General features: G+C 40.1%; 2 protein-coding genes across 5 annotated transcripts; both read right to left on the reverse strand.

Annotated features, from left to right (window-relative positions):
* Positions 1–1,261: 1,261 nt before the first annotated feature.
* On the reverse strand, positions 1,262–16,274 carry deaf1 (DEAF1 transcription factor). 4 transcript variants are annotated; one of them, XM_034588764.1, is made up of 14 exons: positions 15,828–16,274; positions 14,411–14,499; positions 13,901–14,027; positions 13,599–13,748; positions 12,368–12,507; positions 12,161–12,226; positions 12,028–12,066; positions 10,806–10,850; positions 10,084–10,207; positions 9,535–9,678; positions 5,677–5,948; positions 3,784–3,882; positions 3,554–3,640; positions 1,262–1,906 (listed from the first exon to the last, which is right to left on the reverse strand). In XM_034588764.1, the coding sequence occupies exons 1-14, from the start codon at positions 16,015–16,017 to the stop codon at positions 1,805–1,807; spliced, it is 1,674 nt and encodes a 557-aa protein (XP_034444655.1). In that variant the 5' UTR covers positions 16,018–16,274; the 3' UTR covers positions 1,262–1,804. The 4 variants fall into 4 exon arrangements, with proteins under 4 accessions (XP_034444655.1, XP_034444653.1, XP_034444657.1 ...); XM_034588762.1 differs by having other exon boundaries at positions 3,554–3,643; positions 15,828–16,273; XM_034588766.1 differs by lacking the exon at positions 15,828–16,274 and adding an exon at positions 15,660–15,793 and having other exon boundaries at positions 3,554–3,643.
* Positions 16,275–17,427: 1,153 nt separating this feature from the next.
* Positions 17,428–21,011, reverse strand: bet1l (Bet1 golgi vesicular membrane trafficking protein-like). The gene is made up of 4 exons (XM_034588758.1): positions 20,966–21,011; positions 19,548–19,633; positions 19,195–19,251; positions 17,428–18,861 (listed from the first exon to the last, which is right to left on the reverse strand). The coding sequence occupies exons 1-4, from the start codon at positions 20,982–20,984 to the stop codon at positions 18,694–18,696; spliced, it is 330 nt and encodes a 109-aa protein (XP_034444649.1). The 5' UTR covers positions 20,985–21,011; the 3' UTR covers positions 17,428–18,693.
* Positions 21,012–24,949: the final 3,938 nt, after the last annotated feature.

A 24,949-nucleotide genomic window follows, 5' to 3' on the forward strand; every position in this document is an offset into this window, starting at 1 on the left:
TCTGTTGTTTTTATTTATAACTCTTTATAGATTATTTATATATTTATTTTTTAAATTTTTGTCAGGATGCCATTCTTATTTGGATTTGATGAACTTAAGATATATATATAATTGTTCCGTTAGGGTCATACATGAGGGGGTCCTTGGCTGAGAAAGAAATTGAGAACCTCTGCTTAAAATATGTATGATATTTTTTTCATTAAGGTCCATGAAAAATCTACAAACATTTTGAAATCTATCTCACAATTGCAAAGAAAGTGAAAGCATATTCCCGAATCTGCCCCCTGATCCAGATCCACACCAAAACTTGCTGTGTTCTGTCCTGACCCTTATCCACCAAGTTTGGTGGTAATCCTTAAAAACAAACACAGGGTTAATGCTAACTCAAATTGTAAATAATTCCTAGTGCACCATAAACCACAATGCTGCATTATAAGGATAAACTGAACATACAATGTGAAGCCTCCACCACCCAACCATGTGTCTCTATGTGTCCCCTTTCACCACTTTGAAGTAATTTATCTAAATGTATCACATGTATTTTGTTATTATTTTTGAGTTAGGTTCTGAGGTCACAGTGACCTTGACCATAATCTAATCAGTTCATCCTGTGAATCCAGCCAAACGTCCTCAAGGCTCCTCGTTCATGATGCAAAACATGCGTTGTGAGGTCACAGCGAACTTGACCTTTGACCCACTGAATTCTAATCAGTTCATCCTTGAGTCTGAGTGAATGCATGTCTCACATGTAATGAAATCCCCTCAGGGCCTTGCTGATGAATCAGCTGTGTCCGGCCTAGAGGCATAATAAAATAGAAACGCCTTTTCTACGAACAGCAGTATTCTCCATCAAATTTGTCAAACATCAAAGTTGCTGGGCGGAACTTAACGTGATTGGCTGACATAACTGCACCAGTCAGATGTCACTATCCAACTGCTCTGATAGAGTGGGCATATCATAATGTTGTTGTACGTAACTGCAGTTATGTGCATTTTATGTGCACATAAATTGCAAATGAAATGCTTGCGACTCTGTAGCTATATTTGCGTCTTTCTTGGCATAAATCACTTGTAAACTTAGAGAACTACAGAGACATAAAGTTCTGGAAGATGATCTTTTTATATCTTGGAAACTGGAGACAATTTAAACAAACTAAAATTAGCTTTCAGGAATTTGGTGGGAAAACACTATAGAAAACAGAACAAAACTTAAACTTCCACATGAGAAAATAAGATTGGGATTTGTTTTGATGAGAAGAAAGAGCAGACCAAGAGGCGGTGGGGTTTGAATTCAATATCATTTTCTATTTTATTGATGTGTTTGACCTTTATTTATCCAGGAAGTCTCTGGAGATTCAAAATAATGTTTCAACAAAGAGAAAACAGCCACTGAGGGAACACAACGAATACAAAAATAAAATATTAAATCTGTACATTTCTATAAATATGAAGTCCTAATTATGTTCACGTAAAGTTCAGTGCGTTCAGACAGATTTCTGTTTCCATAAGTAGAAGTTTGACGATCAGAACTGCAGCTCTGCTAACGTCCACCTGATCTGTTGACTGTATTGAAGTGAATGAAATCTCCCAATTTCGGTCTAGTAAATAAAAGTCTTAACAGTTTATGTACAAACAGTTCAACTGTCAGAAGATCACAGACCTTCTTCTCATACTGGTCTGTGGAGACACTTTTCACAATAAAAGCTCCACTGAGAGGATATTAAGTTAAAATCCCTCCCCTTCGCCCACATAAGGACTTCCTGTCTGCAGCAGCTGATGATGGCGAGGGCCGCCTGCAACATCATCATTTCACTTTGTCCATGTCGATGGCTGTGATTGGATCCTCCTCCTGGATGCTCATGCCCCCTGCTGACTGACAGCAGCTGTGCTGATGATCCCTCCAGTCCTGCAGAGGATAAAATCAACCTGAAGTGTGATTATCTTCACAGATGTACAGTTTCTGTTCATGCATATCTTAATACTGTTGTCCTGATAAAGTGACCGTACTGATTCATACTTGTTCATATTTGGCGTAGTTTGTTTTTTTATGACAGGCACGAGACAAATCTGTGAGCTGTGGTGGTAAAATATGTAATAAGAGCAGAGCACCACAGCACAAACTGTAGCAAACAAGCATTAAAGTATTGTGAAATAAACATTTTAAAATGTATTATGGGATTTTCCAGCGGCTCTACATAGAAGTCCCTCTGCAGTGATTAGGGGTTTGTGAGCGACACAGAACCGACAGTTAAGTTGGTCATATATTAGACTTTCATCGCTCTTACAGCTCCTCATAACATGCATGACAAGAATCCTGAGCAACTAAAACCCCCACAGAGGCTTTTCAACATTCTTGGTGTGTTTGCAGGTCTGCATAATATGTGCACTTTGCATTAATAATCGTGAGGCAGATAGGTAAACAAACATGCATTTTATGACTAAAGCATGATCAGCATGTGCTCTACACACCCAAAGCTATTATTTCAGACGTGGAGGCCATTTATATCCCAAAGGACGTCTGGTGACTTTGAGAGGTCATTGACCTCAGGATCAAAAACATTTTGTCCCATCACAACGCATTATAATCATTTGTATATTTGCCCAAGTTCAATTTGCTGCTAGCTGCTTGAGCCATTGCCCCGTAACAAGATGTGAACGAGCCAGCATGCTAATGGGAAGCTAGCTGCTTGTAAACGACTTAAAGAGGCTCAGCTGTGTGTTATATATTATCACGCCATGCATTGGACTAAACTAATCTGACTGAGAGCTCCTGGCAAGAATGCAGAATACAAAATTACAGTAAGGGCTGCATCAACCCAGAAGATTTTCAACTCTTGACCGATTTTCAAAATGTGGGAGTCGACAGACATAATGACTAATAGATTTAACCGATTTTTAATCTTATAATCTCTAGAACACACAAACTGGACAATTTGGCCAGAACGTCAGACAACACACATACCGTTTGTAGGAAACGATTTCACAGTGGTGTTTCCAGAGAATTGAAATCTCACAGACGGCGGTTGGCAAACAACTAATAGGCACATTAACGCCACCTTCTGAACTCAGTGTGGAACATTAAACTCAACTTCAGAAGAAAAAACAACATGGAGGAGGATCTACGTTGTGTGGTCTGTTTTGTGTGGTCTCTCGTGGTCTCTCTCTCTCTCTCTCTCTCTCTCTCTCTCTCTCTCTCTCTCTCTCTCTCTCTCTCTCTCTCTCTCTCTCTCTGAGCTGATTATAATTACTTACTCAAGTTATTTGCACATACACATACAATGTGGTGCTAATCTTAACAGTCAGAAACATCCACAAACAAATATAAAACAGACCTGGCTCCTAACAGCTAACTGCTGCTATTTCTGACTTTCTGTTGTATCTACTGTCGCATGTATGTATATGATGCATCTCACGTATTGTAATTGCTGCTTATCTTGGTGCACACTCCAATAAGATTTTAATTTTTAACAAGGATTTCTTGGTTAAATATATAAAAATATTTGACATATAAAACATGACTGTCCTCCAGAGGATTGTTCAGGGGGGGTCTTACCTTCCTCTGACAGAAGGTGGAGCAGTAGTTGACTTTGTGACAGCCCGTACACTCACTCATTGCCATTCGACCACAGTTCACACACATCTGCTACAGAGGTAACGCAGCAAAACACAGACAAGCACAGAAAGTTAACATCCCAGAAAAATATGAACTATTTATTTCAATTTGTGTATCTGAGCTTTGTTCAAGAATTTCAAGATGCGTGTGTGTGTGTGTGTGTGTCGTACATTGATGATGATCTCAGTAATGTCAGAGCTCCTCTTGGCATCAGAGTCGTCCGGCTGCTGAAAGGTAATCTGGTTCTGAAACGACTGACTGAAACCACACTGAACACACACACACACACACACACACACACACACACACACACACACACACACACACACACACACACACACACACACACACACACACACACACACACACACACACACACACACGGTCAACAGGTAACTAAGTAATAGCTCATCTCTACCGCTTTATACAGACGATTGTAAAACATAAAAGATTTGTAAATACATACATTAACATTAAAGTTTTCATTGGACCACACTGCTGCTCTTGTTAGGCACATTCATTTGTACTGATGAGTGAAGTGGCGTAAAAGGAATTCACTTATCATCTATCCAAAGACTACACAAGAAATCATTCTCGTGCAACAAATCAGCTAATAAATCGTGGCTCAAACACGATGTCAGCTAAAAGGATGCCGTCTCTGGCAGGTGTTTTTACATCAGACGTTTTTAAATCTTAGATGTAATTTAAAGAATATCAAACTGTGCCTTTAAAACAGAGGATTTAGAGTTTAACAGACTCAGCTGAACAGACTGCAGAGCTGTTGTTCCTCTATCTGTCCGAATCAGAGTTAAGGGTCTCAGCTGGACAAAGTGTGGATCAATCACTCAGAGCTGCACCATGAAGTCTAAAATGATAACCTTATTGAGATCAAGATTATTTTGTCTTGAATATTCTTGAATATTTTATGGACGTCTGAGATGATGCTAGAGAAGCACAGGGATTCACTGAGAACAACAATACACAACACAAAAACCCACAAAACACAGAAATCATACCAAACAATACCAAATCAAACCGATACATAAATTATCACAGAGGTATCAACAGGCCCAACCACCTAGTTAGGAAACGAAGGAAAAAATAAATGAGCACACAAATTTAAAAAAATAGATAAATACAGTAAATAGATTTTCTTGTTAGGCTAAATAAAGTTTCATTCCAGCCCTCAGCTTCAATTAACTTACCCCATGTATCCTGTTAATTTGTAAGTTCATCATAAGTATTGTTTAATAAACATTCTGAACGGATACAAAAATCTAAGAAAAGGTTGATGTTATTACATTCCTCTTACTGCAAGTCCGTCGTGTTGCCTTGTGGTGCAGACACAAGTCTCGTCCATTTTTTTTGCATGATTTGTTCATTTGTTTCTGGAGAATAACCATTTGCTCCGGTCTTTCAATTACTGTTTTGATTCTTTGCCCTCGGTTGTGACTCTTCCATTGGTTAGAAGCCCCCTGGTGGCTGGCTGTTGGTTTAGCAAGTTTTTTATGTGCGAAGCACTTAATGTCAATATGGTCGACAGTGTTAATTGAATTGTGGGGAGCCAAAATTTTGAAAATAAAACTATTTGTACATTTTGTAATATTATTGGATTTGTTTTCCACTGCTGCACTTCTTTTAAAATGATGTGCTTTACTTGAATATTATGCTATTATGCTATTTTGATACTTTTTCAACTTTATTTTGTTAAAATTATTGTTTTTGAAACTACTATTATTCATTTATTATAATTTGACTATTCTGTGACTATTCTATTTTTCTATTGCTATTCATTTATTTATTTTAATATATTTGTGTCTTTTCTATATTCCATCTTATTTAAGATCAATTATTATTGTTAATTATTATTATAATTAAAACAATATTATGATAATTTCTTTCTTGCAGAGAACATTCTTATATGAAAGGTGCTATACAAATAAAGTCTGTTTATATTATTGTTATAATACTATTGTCGTCTGATAATATAGTGTATGATTGTGGCATTTGTTTTGTTGTGTGGTTACACCTTCTTATGTGTGTGTGTGTGTGTGTGTTCTCACCTCCTTCCTGCCTCCCTGACCTTTGAACCCCGTCGTGTCCGCTGCAGAGTTCTTGGCCTGTTCGATCAGAGCCTTCAGCTGCTGCACGTTGCTCAGCAGCGTGTCGGCCATCTCCTCCAGGTACAGCCAGGTGTTCTTCTGGCCCTCGCTCTCTGCTGGCCCCACCTCCAGCCCACTCACCAGCCCCGCTGATGGAGACACTGCCGCTGCCACTGACATCTTGGCCTGAACGGGCTGAGGGGTCACGGCCAACGCTGGCAAAGCGGTCAGCACTGAGAATAAAGAAGAAGAGAGACAAAAGATATTTTACTTACAGTAGCGAGATGACAGGAAATGAGGCTGTGATACACGCGGTACATCTCTGTTCTTACTGCTTCCTTCACTTTTCTTTTCATCTTTGTCCCAACTACTAAAGACAAAGGGAAGGATGCAAGAAAAATATATGAGGAGAGAGAAGAGCTTGATGAGTAAAATAGATTTTTAGATTGATCAGGAGTTTTATTTAAATGATCCAATATTGATTCTTAAAATCTAATTATCTTTGCATTTGTGGCTTTTCACATTAAAACTGTACATCTTCACTAAATGGTATGTGTATGCAGGAGTAACGTGATTCAGTTAAAGCTGCAAAATCTGTAAAATGTGTCAAATGAAAACAAGTATTAGATCGCCGGGGCGTCTCAGAGAGAAATCAGACATGCACTGTTTTCTTTTTACAGAAGGTGACGCCTGCTGTGAGGTTTACATTAGTCGTGCACCTCACTTATCAAATGTAGAGGCAAAGTATGAAGAATCAAACACAAACAGGTTGTCTGAGCAGATCCAGGCCAGCGCGTCTGTGCGACTGTGCCTCCACCATGCATCCAGTCCTGACCTAAATACACGATTTAATGTGTGTGAAATTATTCCTGCGCTGGTGGAGTCACTGGCAGCTCAGAGCTCCACTGGGAGTAGTCCAAAAATAACTGGACATCCATCTCACACTGTGGTTTGACATGTCCCAGGGAAACGTGTGTGTGTGTGTGTGTGTGTGTGTGTGTGTGTGTGTGTGTGTGTGTGTGTGTGTCTCACAGGCCTCTCACACTTTTTTTCACCGGAAAAATTTCCTGTTATTTTTCTAGAAGAGCAGGAGCATAACTGTCTATTCTTAGGAATTTTTTCAGTGGTGGCGTCGTTTGCACGGTGAGTGGAGGAACATGTCACCAGAATCAAAGATAGAATAGTAAAGCACGTTATCAGGTCTTTTACAAGGAAAATAAACATAATTTAAATAGAGTTATACATTTATAAACAGATTATCATTATTATAACTAGTGCAGTGCCCGTTCTAAAGCTGCCTGTTTGTAATGTTCTGCTCTCTTGTCCTGTGTTGATGCTCCGGAGCTACTTCAGAATTATTAATTGTCTTTAGTGAGTCCTCCTCAAACAGTTTTACAATATACTGCCACTTTTAATTGTTTTCGTGATGGATGTTGTGTGCAGAGCTTTTAAAAAAAACGTTTATGGTGCCGAGTGAGGTTTAAAAAGTGTGAAGCCAATAAGATTAACGGTTCACGTGAAATGGGTTCTACAGACAGACATTTTTGGAATAAGTAGGTAGATGATTTATTGATGTGTTTTGTTATAGTAGCTTTGGTTTATTTTGTCTTGGTTTGGTTCCCTCACTGCTGATGTTTGTAAAAACTAACTCACGTTTGACCTCAGAAGTCAAAGTTGGACATGGAACTCAAAGTGTTCATTGTGTTTATATATTGAAGAAGCATAAACTTCAGTTACATATGGAGTTGTAGCAGATGACGTTTCCAGTTTCTCTTCACGTTATATTCTTCACAAATATATTAGGTTATTTCCTCCCTTGATATGAGTCCTTATTAATGCTGCAATTTGATAAACTCCAACATGCTAACTGTTTCTGTCTTGAGTCAAAGCAGCTCATCTGTCCAAACTTTGTGAGCACTAGTTTTAATTCTATGTCTTATTTAAGCTACAGCAGCAGAGACTTCACTTCTCTCTCTTGCTGAAGATAGAAGCAATTAAAGGCTCCAACAGCTTCATCGTTCATCTTCTACTTTTACACCTGAGATCAAAGAAAAACGTCTCTTATTTAAAATCTGACATTAAAAACTTGATTGACAGATTTATTGCTGGGTTTAGTTTTAATCTGTAGATTTGAATTGATGTATGTAAATTATGAATCTTGTTTTTTACACACACTGTTCCTGTGAAACACACACACACAGAGGATCAGAGAACTTCATTAACCTTGAGGTGAAGGACAGACAGTCCTAACGCTGGGACCACAGCTCTGTGTGTGTGTGCGTGTGCGTGTGTTGCTGAGCAGTCAGATTAAAACGTAGGACTTTTTCAACCAATCAGAAGAGCCCTAATGATGGCAAAAACGTTCTGAGCAGTGATTGTTTCAAACATTTAAATTAATTGTATTTTCATGTTTGAATTTGGAAGAAATAAAATGTTTGTGTTTATCAACAGATCAAAACAGACGAATAATTCTCAGCCCCTGAAAACATCACAAACTCGAATTTAGGTGTTCAATATTGGTCACAACTCTCAGCAGTTGGACGTTCTCTGATTGGTCCTGTAAAGAGGAGGGTAACATCAGGTAGCGAAATATGGACGTCGAGCTACAGAGACCCCTCAGTAGTCAACCTGCAGAGTGGTCCTCTCCTGAGAGCTTGTTACAGCAACAACAGCCAATCAGGAAGCATGATCGGATGATGGATAGGCTGCTGGGCAGCAGCAATGAAAGGGATTGTGGGAAACCCTTCTACAGATGATTAAGTAGGGGGGCCATGGCTGTACAAAGAGAGCTGGGTGCAATGCTGCCAAGCAGGTTTGCTGATAATTTGTCCCAGTGGCCACTTGTGGCTCTCTGGCGTTTCACTTTCGATTACAATTATTGAAAGGGCTAGTTCACCCAAAAATGAAAATTCGCTCATTATCTACTCACCACTATGCCGATGGAGGGTAGGGTGAAGTGTTTGAGTCCACTAAACACTTTTGGAGTCCCAGGGGTAAACAGTGTTGCAGCCAAATCCAATACAATTGAAGTAACTAGAGACTGATTTTTCAAACGAAAAAACAACAGAGAAAAACACAACATGCCTCCATATTACTCCTGTGGTGTCATCCAAGAGTCCATAAGCCCTGACATTCATGTTCGACTCAAAACGGCGTCATTTACAGCATGTTTTTAGCCTAAATGTCTGCTGATATTCTCCTCTGGAGCTGCGTTCACGCAACAATCACAGCGGACATTTAGGCTCGAAACATGGTGTTTTGAGCCGAGTTTGGATGACACCACAGGAACAGTATAGAGGCATTTTCTGTTTTTTTCTGTAGGTTTTTTACCCCTGACACTCCTAAAGTGTTCTGTGGACTCCAACTCTTCACCCACCCCTCCATCTGCATAGTGGTGAGTAGATAATTAGTGATTTTTCATTTTTGGGTGAACTTTCCCTTTAATCCACGCAGGTTTTATCTTTGTTCAACTTGTCTCGAGTGTGCAATAGTGAGTTTTATTTTCTAAATTTTACAGGACGAGCAGGAAAACCACCCAGTCCATCATGTCTTGCTTCATTTGACTAACAGTTCAAAACCCAAGTATATCCAGTTTACAATCAAAGAGAAAAAAAGAAAATAGTATATTTCTTCTATTTTTGCTTAGCATTCTTTAATTGTTAAAATAATTTCTGAAAAATTTGTAATCAATTAACTAGTCGATTGATCAACTAACCGCTGTAGCTCAAACATGTTCTAGAGTCTAGAACATGTTTGAGCATTCTGAATATTGTCTAGATTCTAGACAGTAGTCAGATTGATATAAGTGGGGGATGGTACCTGTTGTGCTGGCAAACACCTCGCTCTGTGCCGAGCCCTCAGAGATGATGGAGGCAGCAGCGGCGGCGGTAGCGTCAGCAGTTGGACTGCGGTCAAAGGTCAAGGTGCCGGGGGTGGTGAACGTTCCAGTCGGGGACATGGTGACTGTGAGTGGAGGACAGACATGTCAGACACAAAAATGGAAGGTTTAAAAGTTTATCTCACAGATTTGATAAACTCCAGGACTTCCGATAACTATAAATAACTGTTCATGTCTTTTTCAGATTTCAGCTTAGAGTACGACAAACTGCAGAACAGTCAATATATTTGTTCATATTTCATGAATTATAATAGTTCAGGGGTGATTTACATGGTGATAGTGAATGTTTGTGACTAGAGTTTTAAGGTTAATTTTAAGGGATTAATGGTCGAAAAGTACACTGTTGAATACGATTAATATTACTGCCGTCACTCCTGAACTACAAACTGTTTAAACCTTTGTCTTCTTCTACTGTGAGACACAGAGACAGCGCCCCTCCTGCAGACACATGGGGAGGTAACCTGACTTACATGTGGTCCCAGGGGTCAGCGTGATGCTTTTGGTGGAAGGAAGCTCCTTTTTTGAGGGGGTGAGAGGAAGATCCATATCCTTTTTCCGTCTCTTGTAAGGGACGAAGAGGCGGACTGGTCCACTCTGAGCAGTCGGGAAACAGGGAGACAAACAAAATTAACCAACAACAGTTCAGATTCTTTAAATCACAGGCAATGAGATGAAAAACGACGAGTTGGACTTTGCTAGACTTGGTTCTGTAACTAAATGATTGATTATATTCGTTATTCGCAGTCTACGAAATTAGTTTCTATGGCTCAATATTATTCAATTGTCTTGATGTGACACTTCCGCTCACAGACAGAAGAAGTTGGGGATCAACTAATCCAGAGACTAATGGCTGACCCACTCTCGCTCCTCAGCTACAGCCAACAGGCTTGTCACTGTAATTTAACTTTAAATGAAAAAAAGAGAACACGACTATTGCTATTCTCTTTGTTAACGGAGACTGTAGTAAAGACAATCTGTACAGCACAGATACACACTGTGACTGTCTATAAAGTGACTGTATATAAAGATGGATGACATGGAGGAGGTGGGGTTAATGATCTCTGCTGCCATCAGCCACCAGGGAGCGATGCAGATGATTTGGCTATGTGCCACATAATGTATCCAGGTAAAGAGCACAGGTTAAAAGCAGGAGAAGAGGATGAGGTTGTAGTGACAGAAAAACCAGCTTTACCATAGCGAGGCTTTCTGTAGCCAGAGACTCTCCATCCTTTGGACACTGTGACAGAGAGAGACAGACATTTAGAGAGAGACAAAACCAATCCGAGCTCTGATGAACTGATTCGTCTGAACCAGGTGGTCTGTGAACGACCATTACGTGATCAAATCTTTAATTCATTGATTAACTCTTTCAATTATCAGATTACAGCATAAGTCCAAGTTTAGTTATTTTATTTTTTCTTCAGCCTGTTCAACACTAACAGATTCAGTTTACAGTGACACAGAGACCAACTGAAAAGCATCACAGAAACTGGAACCAGAGACTGCGTTGCCTAATTTCTATAAACAAATTCTTTGCGGAACCTGTAGGTGAAGGTCAAGATTTTGGGGCCGGAAGCCTTCTGGTTTCTGTTTTTAGTTTGACCAATCACCTTTCAGCAGGCTTTGGCTGCCTGTAGGTAGACAGTCTTTGTAGAAAGCAAAAGAGGCAGAATAATTTGACCAAAATGTGTCAGCTATTGGCTTCTTAACTTATTGCATATGTAGATAACTGTTGATTAGCAAAAATGTCACCTGGACGTAAAACACCTGCAAAAAGTATTGCTGTTTGTGTTTTGTGATAAAAGTGATATAAGAAACAAGTCAGACTGTAGACGGTGTACGGCGATTGCAAGACCAAGTCTTGGCCCAGATATTAACTGTGCCTAAAATATTTGCTGTTGCTCCCAGAATTCTTCATGGGTTGCAAGGTTGGTGTTGCCAGTTTTGACTGATACCAAATATTTGAATCCCACCGTCAAACCTGCCCAGTCTTCTTTTTTTTTATTTTAATATTGGTTGTAAGACTGTTTGTTTTTATACTTAATGGCAATTCGTAGAGAAATACATTATTTTGGCCTCTAGTCTAAAAGAAGAAAAAGAAAGTGTTTGGAAAAGATGCACCACCAGTTTTCTATAGGTGAACCCAAAGCCACAATCACAACAATGAAAAACTATCTCAATCAGGATTTAACAGAAAAAGTCTTCACCTATAAACAGATGTAGCTTTTATGCAGCTTGTATCACACATGTATTACTTTGTAACAAAATAATGATTTGGATAGGGAATAAAAGTTGCTGTCTGATTGTAACAAACTAAAATTGTATTTGTCGTTTAGACCATAGTCTTCTGCCAATCTGTGATCAATCTATTAAAATGTGGCCTTCAACTTGAGAGGAAATCAAACAATTTTTACCTGTCTGTAAAAAGAAACCTGAGTGGAATACATCCCGATCTGGGAACGAAGAGCAGGTACATTTTTGAAGTTTTACTGGAAATTGACTGAAAAACAATTGGACATCATTAACACCTGATCTAAGGTGACTCACCGCTGTCGGGTCGTCACAACAGGCTGCACAGGTACAGGAGGCAGCGTGGGGGTTCAGGATGCGCTCCTAAAAACATACACACACACCCACTTCAACTTAATGCCAACTTCCTGGTCAGAATCAGCTGCAAACCGTCTTGGTATGGTGTAGCACTGTGTAGTACTGCAGTAGTGATGTATTACCACAGAGGTATTAGTGCAGTGGTACCTGTATGAGGCAGAGCAGAGGTCGGCCAGCGTATCTGATGCTCCTCTTCCAGTCTTTGCTGCTCGCTCTTCCTGCCAGACCTTCAAACTCAGTGGGAGTGAACCACTGCTGGTTGAATTTGATGCAGTGACCTTTACCCCCTAAACATAACACTACACAGTCAGTGTGGGTAGAAGCAGGATGAATTACCCAAAAAGTAGAAGTGAATTTTATCAGAATAAACGGCCTCATGCTCTAGAAGACATTGTGAGGTGACTGACAGTTGGAGCTTGGATGGACATGAAGCTCTGCTGGCTGAATCATCAGTACGGACCGACAGCTGCTCTCTAACCAACAGTCAGCGTTTATCAGGTTTATTCACTCTGGTTTATTCACTCTGGTTTATTCACTCATGCTGCCCGAAAATTGCCCATGCAGTCAAAAAAGAGCAACACAGAATTGGCTAAATCATTCATGTATTTTTGCATGATAACTTTGACTTTTGATACTAAAGGACATTTTGTCGATAATATTGATGAATGTTTACTTCAGTAACATTTTTAATGCAGGACTTAAGTTTGTAACGAGTGTTAAGTATGTGGATACTTCTGACATTACTGCAGACTGGTTTGTTCCATATTTATCTATATATTAAACTTTTGCATTTTTCTATATCTGTTACACTTTATGTACACAAACTAACACAGTTTTCTTTTTACCTCAGATAGTTTAAATACTGATTAGGAAACCGATAGCATTCTAAATTACATTATGACCTTGATGCAACAAAATTTCATTTGACTGTGCACTTGTCTTATGTATGGTCTGAAAGATGATTAAGTGAATATTGATCTTTTCATCTCTTACACTTTCATTACAAGGATCTTGGTTCAATTATATTAAACGTGACACAAAATGGTCTTTGACTTTGACTGCACGGCAATTGTAAACAAACATATTGCCACAACAGTTTTCAGTTGGAAAAAACTGCTGTCTGTCACAATGGGATAAATCTGACATGAACAGTAAAATGGCACAAAAGATGAATTTAGAGAAATCAAGAGAGTGGTAGAGTGTAACACTGGTTAAGTCTGAGGTGAAGCTAAACCTGGAAACTATTCAGCACCCGGTTCATCTGGAGGGAAACATATCAGTGGTGACTTAAACAGAAATTTAATCAGTTTTACTGAGGAAAGTCTGGTTTAACTGGAAATGTCGCTGCATGAAACATTGCTGAGTAAATATGTGTCACCTGATCCCAGTCTGTTCTTGTAGAGGACACCACTGGAGTTCCTGCAGCGGACCGGCAGCTCATTGTTGTAGACTGATGGGTCCCAGTTGTACTTGGAGCCAGAGTCTTTGTCCTGGGGAGGAGTCAGTGGGGTGGGCGTGGTCTGTGGACCTGAGGGGTGCACACAAGGACAAAACAAATAGACAGCGATCAGAGAGAGATGGAGGTCGCTGTAGTTCAAGTTCAGGTTTTTATATGTATTCATTTTTTTTACCAAACCTGGTTGAATATAGACACGACAGGACCTTCACAAACACACACACCTGGTGCAATGGCGGTGGCAGACTTGAGGCCAGTAGCCTCCACGATGCTGCCATCAGTGTGAACCACTATCAGTGTGGCCTTCTGGGTACTGAGACCCTCACCCAGCTGGAGGGTCGTCCTCCCACTCTGTAACACACACACGCACACGCACACGCACACACACACACACACACACACACACACACACACACACACACACACACACACACACAGAGATGTCTATGTAGGTTATTTGTAACACATTAGTTTCACCAGTAGATGTCAGCATGTGCTGTTTCATTTAGAGCTCAGAGTAACTAACCTATTTCCAAGAGAGAAAAATATGCATTCACAATCTCCCAAAGCCCAATTAACATGTTTAAAGGTCTTCTCTTGTCTGACAAGATGTGTGTGTTTTGGACACAACAGTCCAAAACACAAAGACAGTTTATTAACATAAGAAAACCAGCAAACGCTCGCATTAAGATTTTTACTTATGCATTAGCGTAATCATCTGTGTGTGTATCTACCAGCACGTGTTCAGGGAGGCTTCCTGACGTGGCGACGGTCGTGGTGAAAACGTTGTCCTCTGCAGCCTGAACGTCCCTCACCGTCATCTCTGATCAACAACAACAGATTTCAAATATTTTATCATCACATGCACTCCACTTCTACTGCACAATAGCTAATACAGTACACCTGTAATGTAAGGATAAAATGTTAATATAACAGCCACACTGGGTGTGCTATAATGACAGCATCACCACAATCTGAGAACATTTTCTATTAACCTATATCTGCCATAATGCCTATTTGCTTCAATTGTCCAAGACATCAGACATCAGGGTGAATTTTTAGCTGCATTTTCAATATTATCCCACATATTTGAGCAGATGTGGATCCAGGGAGGCAGGGGGCAGTGACTGGACCCTGGAGTGCCCCAGTCCTGTCAGTAGTCTATTTTGTAATGAAACAGTCACTTGCTTACAATGCTCATAGTAGATCATTTTTATTTTCTAAGCTTTGTTAAAGCGCACAATGTGTGAAGCTACAGAGCTAGCAGTAAACAAGAACCGACTTAAATGTGCACCTCACTGAATTAGGAATTGTGCAGGGATCTGTGTAAGAGGTGGCCCCCTTATGGCCCCTGATTTAGTAAAATCCTAGATCCGCCAGTGTATCTAATGAATGTGATGCAAAATTTCCCATTATTTTGCAATGATGTGAATGTTGCATGTCCATGATCGTTATTGGAAGCGGTGGAAATTGTTGTGATGATGCTATTATTAATATCATTGTTGTTCTACAGAGCAGTGTGGCCCGTCCACTGGTGCCGGGGCAGTCCTGAGAGACTTTATAATTACTTTAATTATACCCTCACCAAACTATGTTCGATATCTGACATATTGATACAGAAGAATGGACAGAAATACATTTCAAGTACTAATGCATTATGAATCACCTGACATTTCATTCTTGTTACGAACTGATGTGAAATTCGGCTGACTTACAATACCTCTAATAAAACTAATTAAACTAAAATATGGACTTTAAACACGGTTAACATTGTCCACTCCATTTAACCACCAGTAAACTGTGTTGTGATAGTGTAAAACTAACTCTATAAGTTGGAACTGATCTTTTTTTTTATGTATTGAATATCTTTGCAGGATTCGGGACCGCTTGATAAATGCATAAAGTGGATGCGTGCGTTAGGAAATCAAACTACTATACAAATCTTTAAACTGTAGAATGATTTAAGGGAGTTGTTTAACTTATTGTAGCAGACGTGTGTAGGACTCATGTGAAAGTCGCCCTTTGAATAGTTCCTAAGATACTGAGCAGTGTGTGTTCTCCTTTGTTTACAAACGGAGTGAACGTGTCTGTGTTTTAGCGCCACCCCGCTCAGCGGCCTGCTGCTAGCTACGACCACAAACCCGCCTTTACCTGCGAACGCCGCGTCAGCCTCGTCTGGGTTCGGCAGAGACTCGGCTTCCATGTCGATGTTTCCCGGTTCCGCCATCACAGCCATCGTGGCGACTTCGGCCTCCGACTCGGTATCCGAGCCCACCGGCGGCTCGTCGATGGGCGGTTCATCCAGCCCGAGCGCCTTCGTGGCCGAGTCCGCTTCGTCCATTCTCCAGCGCTACGACAAGAGCCGAATGCGACCGAGCAGCAGCGGCGCCGAGACGAGGTCCGAGCGCAGCCGAGTCTGATCCGAACCCGAGGAGCACTCGCAGGTCCCGGAGCCGGTAACGATAATGGATGAATCCCGTTGTATTTACACCGACATTAACGTAAAACGTTCAAGAATGGGGCGAGCTAAAGCGGAGAGCGGAAGACAGCCCGAGTGGTTTTTATCAAGTCGACGAAAGCGATGCACCCGAAGACTTCCGGAAAAACACGAAGCGACACACAGCGGCGAACAGCGCACGCGCTTTCACACGCATTCACACGCATTTACACACACGCGGAGAAGAACACAACAGACCAGAAAATCTACATTTACACTCAACTTCATGAGCTCATATATTGAACCCAGATGTTTGAATTATTTAAATGTACTTGCTACAAAGGTTGTAAATCATATCACGTTTCATGTTTCATTCATTAAGTCTGAATTCATGTGAAACGTTTGTTTTAGCAGCTGCTGATTCAGGTTTGTAATGAGCTGTGCAATAAAAGAGGAATCCCCCCCATGGCCTGGGGGGATTCTACAACTACAACTTAGTCATGGTATATAGGAGATAGAAGTGTATTTTTTACTATTTCTAAAACTGGTATAATCCAACTGTACTACACACATAGACCTCAAAGGAAAACATGCAACAACAAAATAAAAATATACCTCACAATTCTATATTTTCCCCATCAGAACAACATCATTTATATCTTTGGGTTATGAAATTAAGTATACAGTGACTGAAAATGACAATGACAGAAAGATTTAAATATGGACTTTTTGTAGGGAATCCTGAAGCAGGGATGTTTCTCATGTAAACAGTGTAAGGTTTATATAGCACTTTTCCAGTCTTATTGGCCAATCAAAGCTCTTTACAGTACAAGTTGCATTCAACCATTCAGACACACTCAAACAGCTCTTCTATACACAGCACCTTTTGTATCACACCATTCATACACTGCCGGCACAGCCTTTGGGCAATTTGGGGTTCAGTATCTTGCTGCAAGTGTCAGGGATCGAACCGTTGACATTCTGGTTAGTGGACGGGCCTCTTCATCTCCTGCTCATTGTACAACAACGACAACAATAACAGAGTAATATGTACAGTATATTACAGAAATGCACTTTTCAGCTTGAATCACACTTATATTGTTGAAGTCTTAAAGAGTTTTTTTATTGAATTTTGATTTGTTTTCATTTAGACATAAAAATAAAACCTGTCTTCTCTAACAGTCTTCATAAATATTTCCATGACATATAAAATATACATTTTATGGAGGACTGTTTTATTTTGATAAAAAGGTAATAATGACCAGAACCATAATGAATCTCTGAAAAAAAGAGGAAATCATCCCAAACAAGATCCACAAATAAAACAATTTATTGCATATGTATTAATAATACCTAATGTCTGCTACAGCTGATCAGCGTCAGGAATGTGAATGTTAAAAAGAATACATTTTCCCCAGTCTCTTTCACCAACTGATGAGGAACAAAAGACACAAAACAAAATGTGATTAACAAAATGTCTGGAAACTATGAACAGGACTGGTATCAAGACATAATATTAATGATTAGAAGGAAACGAGCTGAGCGACATACACACTGAACTCCAACTGCTCATAAAGATTAATGGAAACTGAAACACACTGGTGTTTGAATGTTGTATCAAACCAACTATAGCCCTATTTCCTGTCCATCCACTGTACCCATGTGTCAACACAATATACTGTCAAACAATCACCTGCTTTGTCCCAGTTCCACACAACATATAAATCAGCAGACAGTGCATACTATAAAGTATATATATATATATATATATATATATACATACATACACGCTTGTACTGCTACAAAACATACATAAAGACCTTTTTCGTTTATGTACTGATAGAAAAAATAAATCTGCTCAATCAACTTTAACCTTTGAATAAGACTTTCAATGAAACTTTGCAAAGAAAAAGACGTCTGTTTCTTGAACTTTCTTTGGCCGTGTCACCACCAAAATTCACATTTGCATTACGATTACTTTTGAGCTGTGAGTTTTCAATTCCTTTGCAATTGACAACACAGCACATTTTAAGTTTGTAATATATTATTTGGCTCAATTTTACAGTAGTGAACAGACTAGCTGAAATTCAAACACTGCTTTCAATTGCTATGTAGTCTGGAACTGAGACAGCCTCTCTGTATTTGTATATATCTGGGGTGAGTTAACTGACCGGTTCATCAGCCTATCACAATCTGCTCAGCTGGGGCAGATATCTTTCCCGCCTACATTCAGGCTCCACCCTCTCTTTGCTCAGATTAGGACTTCCTGGCTTGCAACAATACAGGCCGGGGGCAGTGTAAAGCAGAAATCCCTGAATACCAGACGTGTCCTTTTTGTTTCTTGAGAGACTCCAGCATCGCCGATATGACCACGAGTGCAACAGCTTCCGAAACCCATCGCTGGTCACATCAACAACTCAACTTAATGTTTCTTGTCTTTTTCCAGTTTGTTTTCTCACTTTGGTGTAGAATAAAAGTGTTTTCCTGTGCAGGAATACCACAGAGATGATTTAAACTATCAGATGGGACGTCAGAGTCGAAAGCGTCCCTTCCACATCAGCTCCTGATCTGGTCATCACGTCAGCGTTGGATCCTGGAGATCAGGTAGTAGAGCAGGAAGAAGACCAGGACCAGTCCCACAGAAACGTAGCAGAGGATGCGACGATTGTCTCTGCTGGATCGGACCATGGTGGAGAAACGCTTTACGCTGCCGCTCAGCAGGCCCGTTGCACTCAGGAAGTTTGAGTCCTGAGAGGAATAGGAGCAGAAGGGAAAATATGACTAACTGTAGAGGGAAGCAGCTTTAATGTACTAGTTTTCAGAAAGTGAAGGGACTGAATAGAGAAGCAGAAGTATATTTGAGAAAATCTTATATTTATTACCCCATTTTAGGCAGAACAAGTCAGTAATTCAGTAATTATACAGTAAAACAAACATGAATGGAAGACAAGAAGAAGAGAAAACCAGCTCATTTTCTAATCTGAGAAGCTGCAACTAGAAAACTGAGTATTTTTAGTTGAAAAGTGACCAATCAGTTATCGTTTGCCATGTAAATGAAAACGAAAGCCAAGACGCACTCACCATGTTGTCCAAGTACTCGTTCTGATCATCAGCTTCTCTGTCGATGTCATACGCCAGCTGTCAGACACACAGACAGGATGGATGATCAAGTTAAATGGTTGGTGTTATACTTAAGGTTTTTGTTGTTTTTAGAAAAGAAATGATTACACATTATATAAATCTTTACATTATATCAGGGTCAAACTGCGAGACAGAGAAGAGAACATGGATGTTGCATTTTCTACAGAATATACAGCTATACTTTTATAGCTGTATATTCTGCAAAAAATGCAACATCCTCTGAGATTAGACTATGTGTTCTGAGATATTGTGCGGACATTTATCACATCATTAAGAAGCTAAATGTGGCTTACAGATTTTAGTCTGGAGACCTTGGTGACCAGGTTCTCAGCCATTCGCTTGTTCTCAGCATCGAGCATGTCGTCAACAGCGCCATGACCTGAAAACACACACACCCACACAGAGAGAAAGAGTAACTTGAGTGCCAACTTTATGTAGCCATTTGTTTCATAGAGCCGAGAAAACCTGGTTCCTAATCAAGATAGAAATATAAGACATGCCGATATAATGTTGATAGAACTCATTCCGTCCATGTTTTGACAGACAACACGAACAGCCAATGATAATGAGAATAGCGTCGCGCCGAACAAATCATGTGGCTGGAATAGAGTTACAGCCACGTCTGGTTTGGTTGACGCACACAGTCTGTTTCCTCCTCACTACCCCTCTGACGTGCACTCACTTTACACTGTTACACATCACAAGTTATAAGGACACGTACAGGACTGATGTTTACTTTGTGTTTGTTTGATTTGCTTCAGAGTTTATGAGGCACATGTTTAAACCTGCTACAGAGAGACGTAAGGACATCAGGGTAAAGTGAAGGGAACGATACGGAGTCAAGATCGATAAATAACTAAATAAATGTGATTATCAGTTTGTGTGTGAAAAGTAACAGAGAAGAGCGGACACACACACACACACACACACACACACACACACACACACACACACACACACACACACACACACACACACACACACACAAAAAAGATCAGTTCTAAGTGTGAGTGTTAGAAAACAGCAGAGGAACAGAATCTGTTGTTTACCTATGCAGAGTAATGCGCCTCAGTGCAGTGGCGCAGATTTGATTTATATCGCGATAATATCGATATCGACTGATATGAATAAAACTATCGTGATAAGATTTTTCCCATATCGCCCAGCCCTAGTACTGGCACCACAATGCTTATCAAGAGGTTATTGCAGATATTACAGGACTATTGGCAATGATAACAATGCTGTATTGCAGCGGTATGTTCTCTGGTATTGGGCAGGTTTTTTGGACTTGTTTTGTTGCAGTGTCACGCAGACCTGGCAACCCTGCATCTGTCAACTTCTCCTCAAGTCTCAACAGACTTTACAATACCTTTTAGTATTTTACAGAAAACCAGAACACTCTGTCGACCACCAGTCACCAGCACAACTTACTCATCTTATTCTTTACAAATTCAACGTTGTAGCTAAACCTCTGCATTCATGGTGGTGAAGCTCCAGAGCTGTTCGACGTTAGCACAGCAAACCTGGAAGTGCCCAGCTAGTTAGCCTGCTAGCTGAGGAAAAGGCTCCAGAGTCAGACCGGGAACTGACCGCCTGTCATTGGGGTGAAACACTCCGTCACACCGCTGTCACCTCCGCTCTGACCTGCTGCTGCTGCTGCTGACATGTTACGGCTGAAAACATACTAGTGAATACGTGTCCACAGACATACCTCTGTTCCAGTCCGCCATGTTGGAGAGTGACGTCACGATCAGCCGGGGTTACGTAGACGCACGTGACTTCCTGCTTTACTGCGGATCAAATCAAAACTTTACTTCACCTTGGAAACACGTGTCTGATTCCATTGATTGTAACAGGAATCTCAATTTTATGTGATCGATCTGCAACAAACAAGACCTGGCTGTAAAACCCATTCATTTTGTAACTGAATGTTAGAACTAAAAAACGATTCTTATTAACTATTCTATTATTCTTATTCTTATTCTTATTCTTATTCTTATTCTTATTCTTATACGGGCGCTATTTACTTGATGTGTACTTGTTCAAAAAGCTTCGAAAAAAAAAAAAAAAGTAGGAATCTGCATTGTGCAGTCTGATGAGAAATCAAGAGCATGAAACATGGTGATACAATGACAAAAAGCCCTGTGTAAACACATTAGCATCTACCCTAACATCGTCACACTAACATCCAGTAAACACTCAGTTTCTGGATGACACTTTCCTGTACTGTCAGACAGGTTTGTTTTGCTGTTGTAACTGCAGCTCTGCCAATTCACTCAGTTCCAGCTATATATTATATTATATAATATTGTATAATAATATAATATAATATAATATAATATATTATATTATATTATACAGTTTGCTGGCTTCCTGTGATCACTGGGTGGCAGCATACACAAACTGTACAGACTAATGAGTTAATCCCATTTCAGTTTACCTAGTACTGACTGAAACATCTCACTCAGGATACATTTATCAAGCACGTTTCTGTTACAGCCTTCAATGATGTTCATGAGGTGAAATACATTTTATAAGTATAAGAGTGTCTTTTTGTTTATACTGTCAGGTCTGATCTCTGTACTGTACCTCCTACTGGCAGGAGGTAGAGTGAGTTGTCCACCAATCACAAGGTCAGTGGTTTGATCACTGGCTCTTCCAGTCAGCATCTTAGTGTGTGTATGTCAGAAAAGCGCTGTTTAGAACAAGCACTATGTGAATGGTTGAATAAGACCTGCATTGTGAAGAGCTTTAAATGGTAATTAAGACTTCAGATTCATCAGAGCTCTGTTAAATGGTGAATGATGGCCACTGTTTGTGTGGATGTGGCCAATCCAGTCCCTGTCTGATCTGTCCAATGAGTCGTTACACAACCGCTGTTGTAGTCTCCATTAGATCGGGGGGGTCAAAGGTCAGTCAGTGTGAAAACACTATCATGCAAACGTGAAACAGTGATATCACCTTGTGTGAGTCTTCAGTTAATCCTCCTGTTTCTGTATGGGCTGTAAGCCACCTATGTGTGTGCGTGTGTGTGTGTGGGTGTGTTTGTGTGTGCCACCTGATGTCAGCACGCATCACTGCTGCTCAGAAGGTGCATGGGGGCAGGGAAGCGTGTTCAGAACTGGTGTGTGTAAACCTGGTGTATGCAGAACCCGTGTGTGCAGAACTGGTATGTGTAGACCTGGTGTGTGCAGAACTGGTGTGTGCAGAACTGGTGTGTGTAGACCTGGAGTGTGAAGAACTGGTGTGTGTAGAACTGGTGTGTGTAGACCTGGTGTGTGCAGAACTGGTGTGTGTAGACCTGGTGTGTGCAGAACTGGTGTGTGCAGAACTGGTGTGTGCAGAACTAGTGTGTGTAGACCTGGTGCGTGTAGACCTGGTGTGTGCAGCCCTGGTGTGTGCAGCCCTGGTGTGTCCCTCTCAGCAGAAGGAGCTGCAGCAGCAGTCTCTCTGGTGCTCACTGAAGCCACAGATTGTCTAATTAGATTAAGCGAGGCTTTCCTCAGATAATCATTTAGCCAGCTCCTGTTTTTTCTCCGATGGAGCACTGCTTGTGACTGTGAGCTTGCTGAAGGTCAAGCTGAATTTCTGGACAACAGGCTGCTTTTTGGAGTAAATTGCGGTCTTGGAGCAGGTCTTGGTGCAGACTGTGGCTGGGTTATGGGCTGTTTCTGGAGCGTGTGTGACGCTGCTCAGAGTAATCGGACTGCTGCTAATACCTGCTGCTGCTAACAGGAGGCGATGGGGGAAGTTTCTGTAAGTGAAGCATTTTATTCTTCTTTGTGGTGACATGAATGTTTTATCACAAGTGACTAACCTTGAGTAACTTTTCTGTGGAAAAATCCTGAATACGTATCCTTTGTGTAGCTACTCATTTTTTTACACATTACTTCATCAGTAATGGAGCAAAGAGAGTTCATCCAGAAAAATCCTTTTCACCTTGTTGCAGTTTCTCTAACATGAAGATTTGCAGCACTCATGTGTCTCTGTATAGCTGAACTGAATATGTGTGTGTGTTTGGACTGTTGGGTGGAATCCCTCATTAAGCTTTAGTTTTGTACAGCGAGCTTTTTTCAACCAGCTAGACCATCAGGACTTCTGCTCAGCAGCTCTTCTCTTTCTCTCCTTCAGCCTTAAACAGGCTGCTTCTCCCTCGCTCAGATTAAGGCTCGGCTGACTGATTGACACAGATTACAGTTGAAGGCACAGAGGTCACACCATGTGAGGAACAAAGGCTTTCAGTTCACACACCACACACATAGATACTGTGTGTATTCAAATCAAAACGGTTGAAATGCACATATTACTTTAGGTGGGGTTGAAGAGCAGAGCAGTGTGGTTGGATGGAGGCTGGATCAGATGAATTGGTCTGCTTCACAGTTGCCTGGTTGATGGAGAGTCACTCATAACTGGTTACTGACAGTGATTTGGTGAGAACATGTAACACATATGAAATAAGATATTTAAATGTAGGAAATATTGAGTTCTGTAAATGTTCTCTTTCGGATATGTATCATTCTTTATGAATATGTTCTTCTATTAAATGAATTCTTACTTTTCTTTTAGTATTTACACCCACTGCTGCTATTGAGTAAGGTACAGTGCTCAGTGCAGGTGTTAGTTCCTGAGCTCAAATTGGTGAGAAATGGATTAATTATTTACACATCAAATATACTTGGTCCATGTCGAGCATTTCTGGAAGAATTCAGATCAGTTTTTCGAATCAGTTCAATAAAAGCTCTGTCAGACATATCTAACATTTCATGATTTAAAAAAGTTAAAAACTACAACAAACTTTTTCCCTACCTGACTACTTAACAGGATATATTTGAATGTCTTTAATTCGAATTCCAGCTGAATCGTAACAGGATATGAAATGCTTCAATATGATACGATATGAAACCTTACTATTTAATATCATACCATAACATATTATACCCAACCATATTATACTGTACCATACCATACCATACTATACTATACCATACAATATTATACAATATAAAATGATACAATATGATTCGATGTGATTCTGTATAATACGGAACCATACCATACAATATATACAAAAATATATGATATGATACAAAACAATACGTTATGGTACAATATGATACAGAGTGATACGATCATTATCATACCATAGCATACAATATGATACGATACAAAACAATAAGATACATTACAATATGATGGGATACAAAATGATATGATACGATGCGATGCGATTGGTTACAATACAGCATGGTACCTTAAGATATGATAGGATTTTATAAAAACAGAGCTGAGAGTCCAACTTCACCCAGCTAATTCCCACTCCCACAAGAAGTAATTAACAAACCACCAAAAACTGTTCAAATATATGTAATCTCTGTGTGATGCATCCACAAGTATCAGTAAATCCTTCTTTTAAATGTTTACCAGTAAAAAGAAAAGTCAAATTTAGATATAATTAAAATATATCAGTCTTTTAAAACCCCCTCATGTATAATTTGCATGTAATTAGTAGTACGAGTATAATCCCACCCCAGAGCTAATATCAGGTACATGACCTTGTTGTCCTGCGCCCAGCCACAACACTTGAGTCCAGTCATGTACTCTATATGGTAATATTTCTACCTTTTTTCCACAGTTATTTGTTCTCCACAGAGGTCTCTGAAATAACGGTCACTGTCTTTCCCTCTACAGTCACAAA

Source organism: Hippoglossus hippoglossus, chromosome 6 (assembly GCF_009819705.1).
Source record: "Hippoglossus hippoglossus isolate fHipHip1 chromosome 6, fHipHip1.pri, whole genome shotgun sequence".
Classification (NCBI taxonomy): Eukaryota; Metazoa; Chordata; class Actinopteri; order Pleuronectiformes; family Pleuronectidae; genus Hippoglossus; species Hippoglossus hippoglossus.

Coding starts and splice junctions, on each gene's coding strand:
- deaf1 (XM_034588762.1), bottom strand. CDS start 16,017: ATGGACGAAGCGGACTCGGCCACGAAGGCGCTCGGGCTGGATGAACCG. Junction 12,227..12,367: donor CTCTGCTCTGCCTCATACAG/GTACCACTGCAC, acceptor GTATGTTTTTAG/GAGCGCATCCTGAACCCCCA. Junction 3,883..5,676: donor GTCAGGGAGGCAGGAAGGAG/GTGAGAACACAC, acceptor GTGTGTGTTCAG/TGTGGTTTCAGTCAGTCGTT.
- bet1l (XM_034588758.1), bottom strand. Junction 19,252..19,547: donor AGGTCTCCAGACTAAAATCT/GTAAGCCACATT, acceptor TGTGTCTGACAG/CTGGCGTATGACATCGACAG. Junction 18,862..19,194: donor ACGAGTACTTGGACAACATG/GTGAGTGCGTCT, acceptor TATTCCTCTCAG/GACTCAAACTTCCTGAGTGC.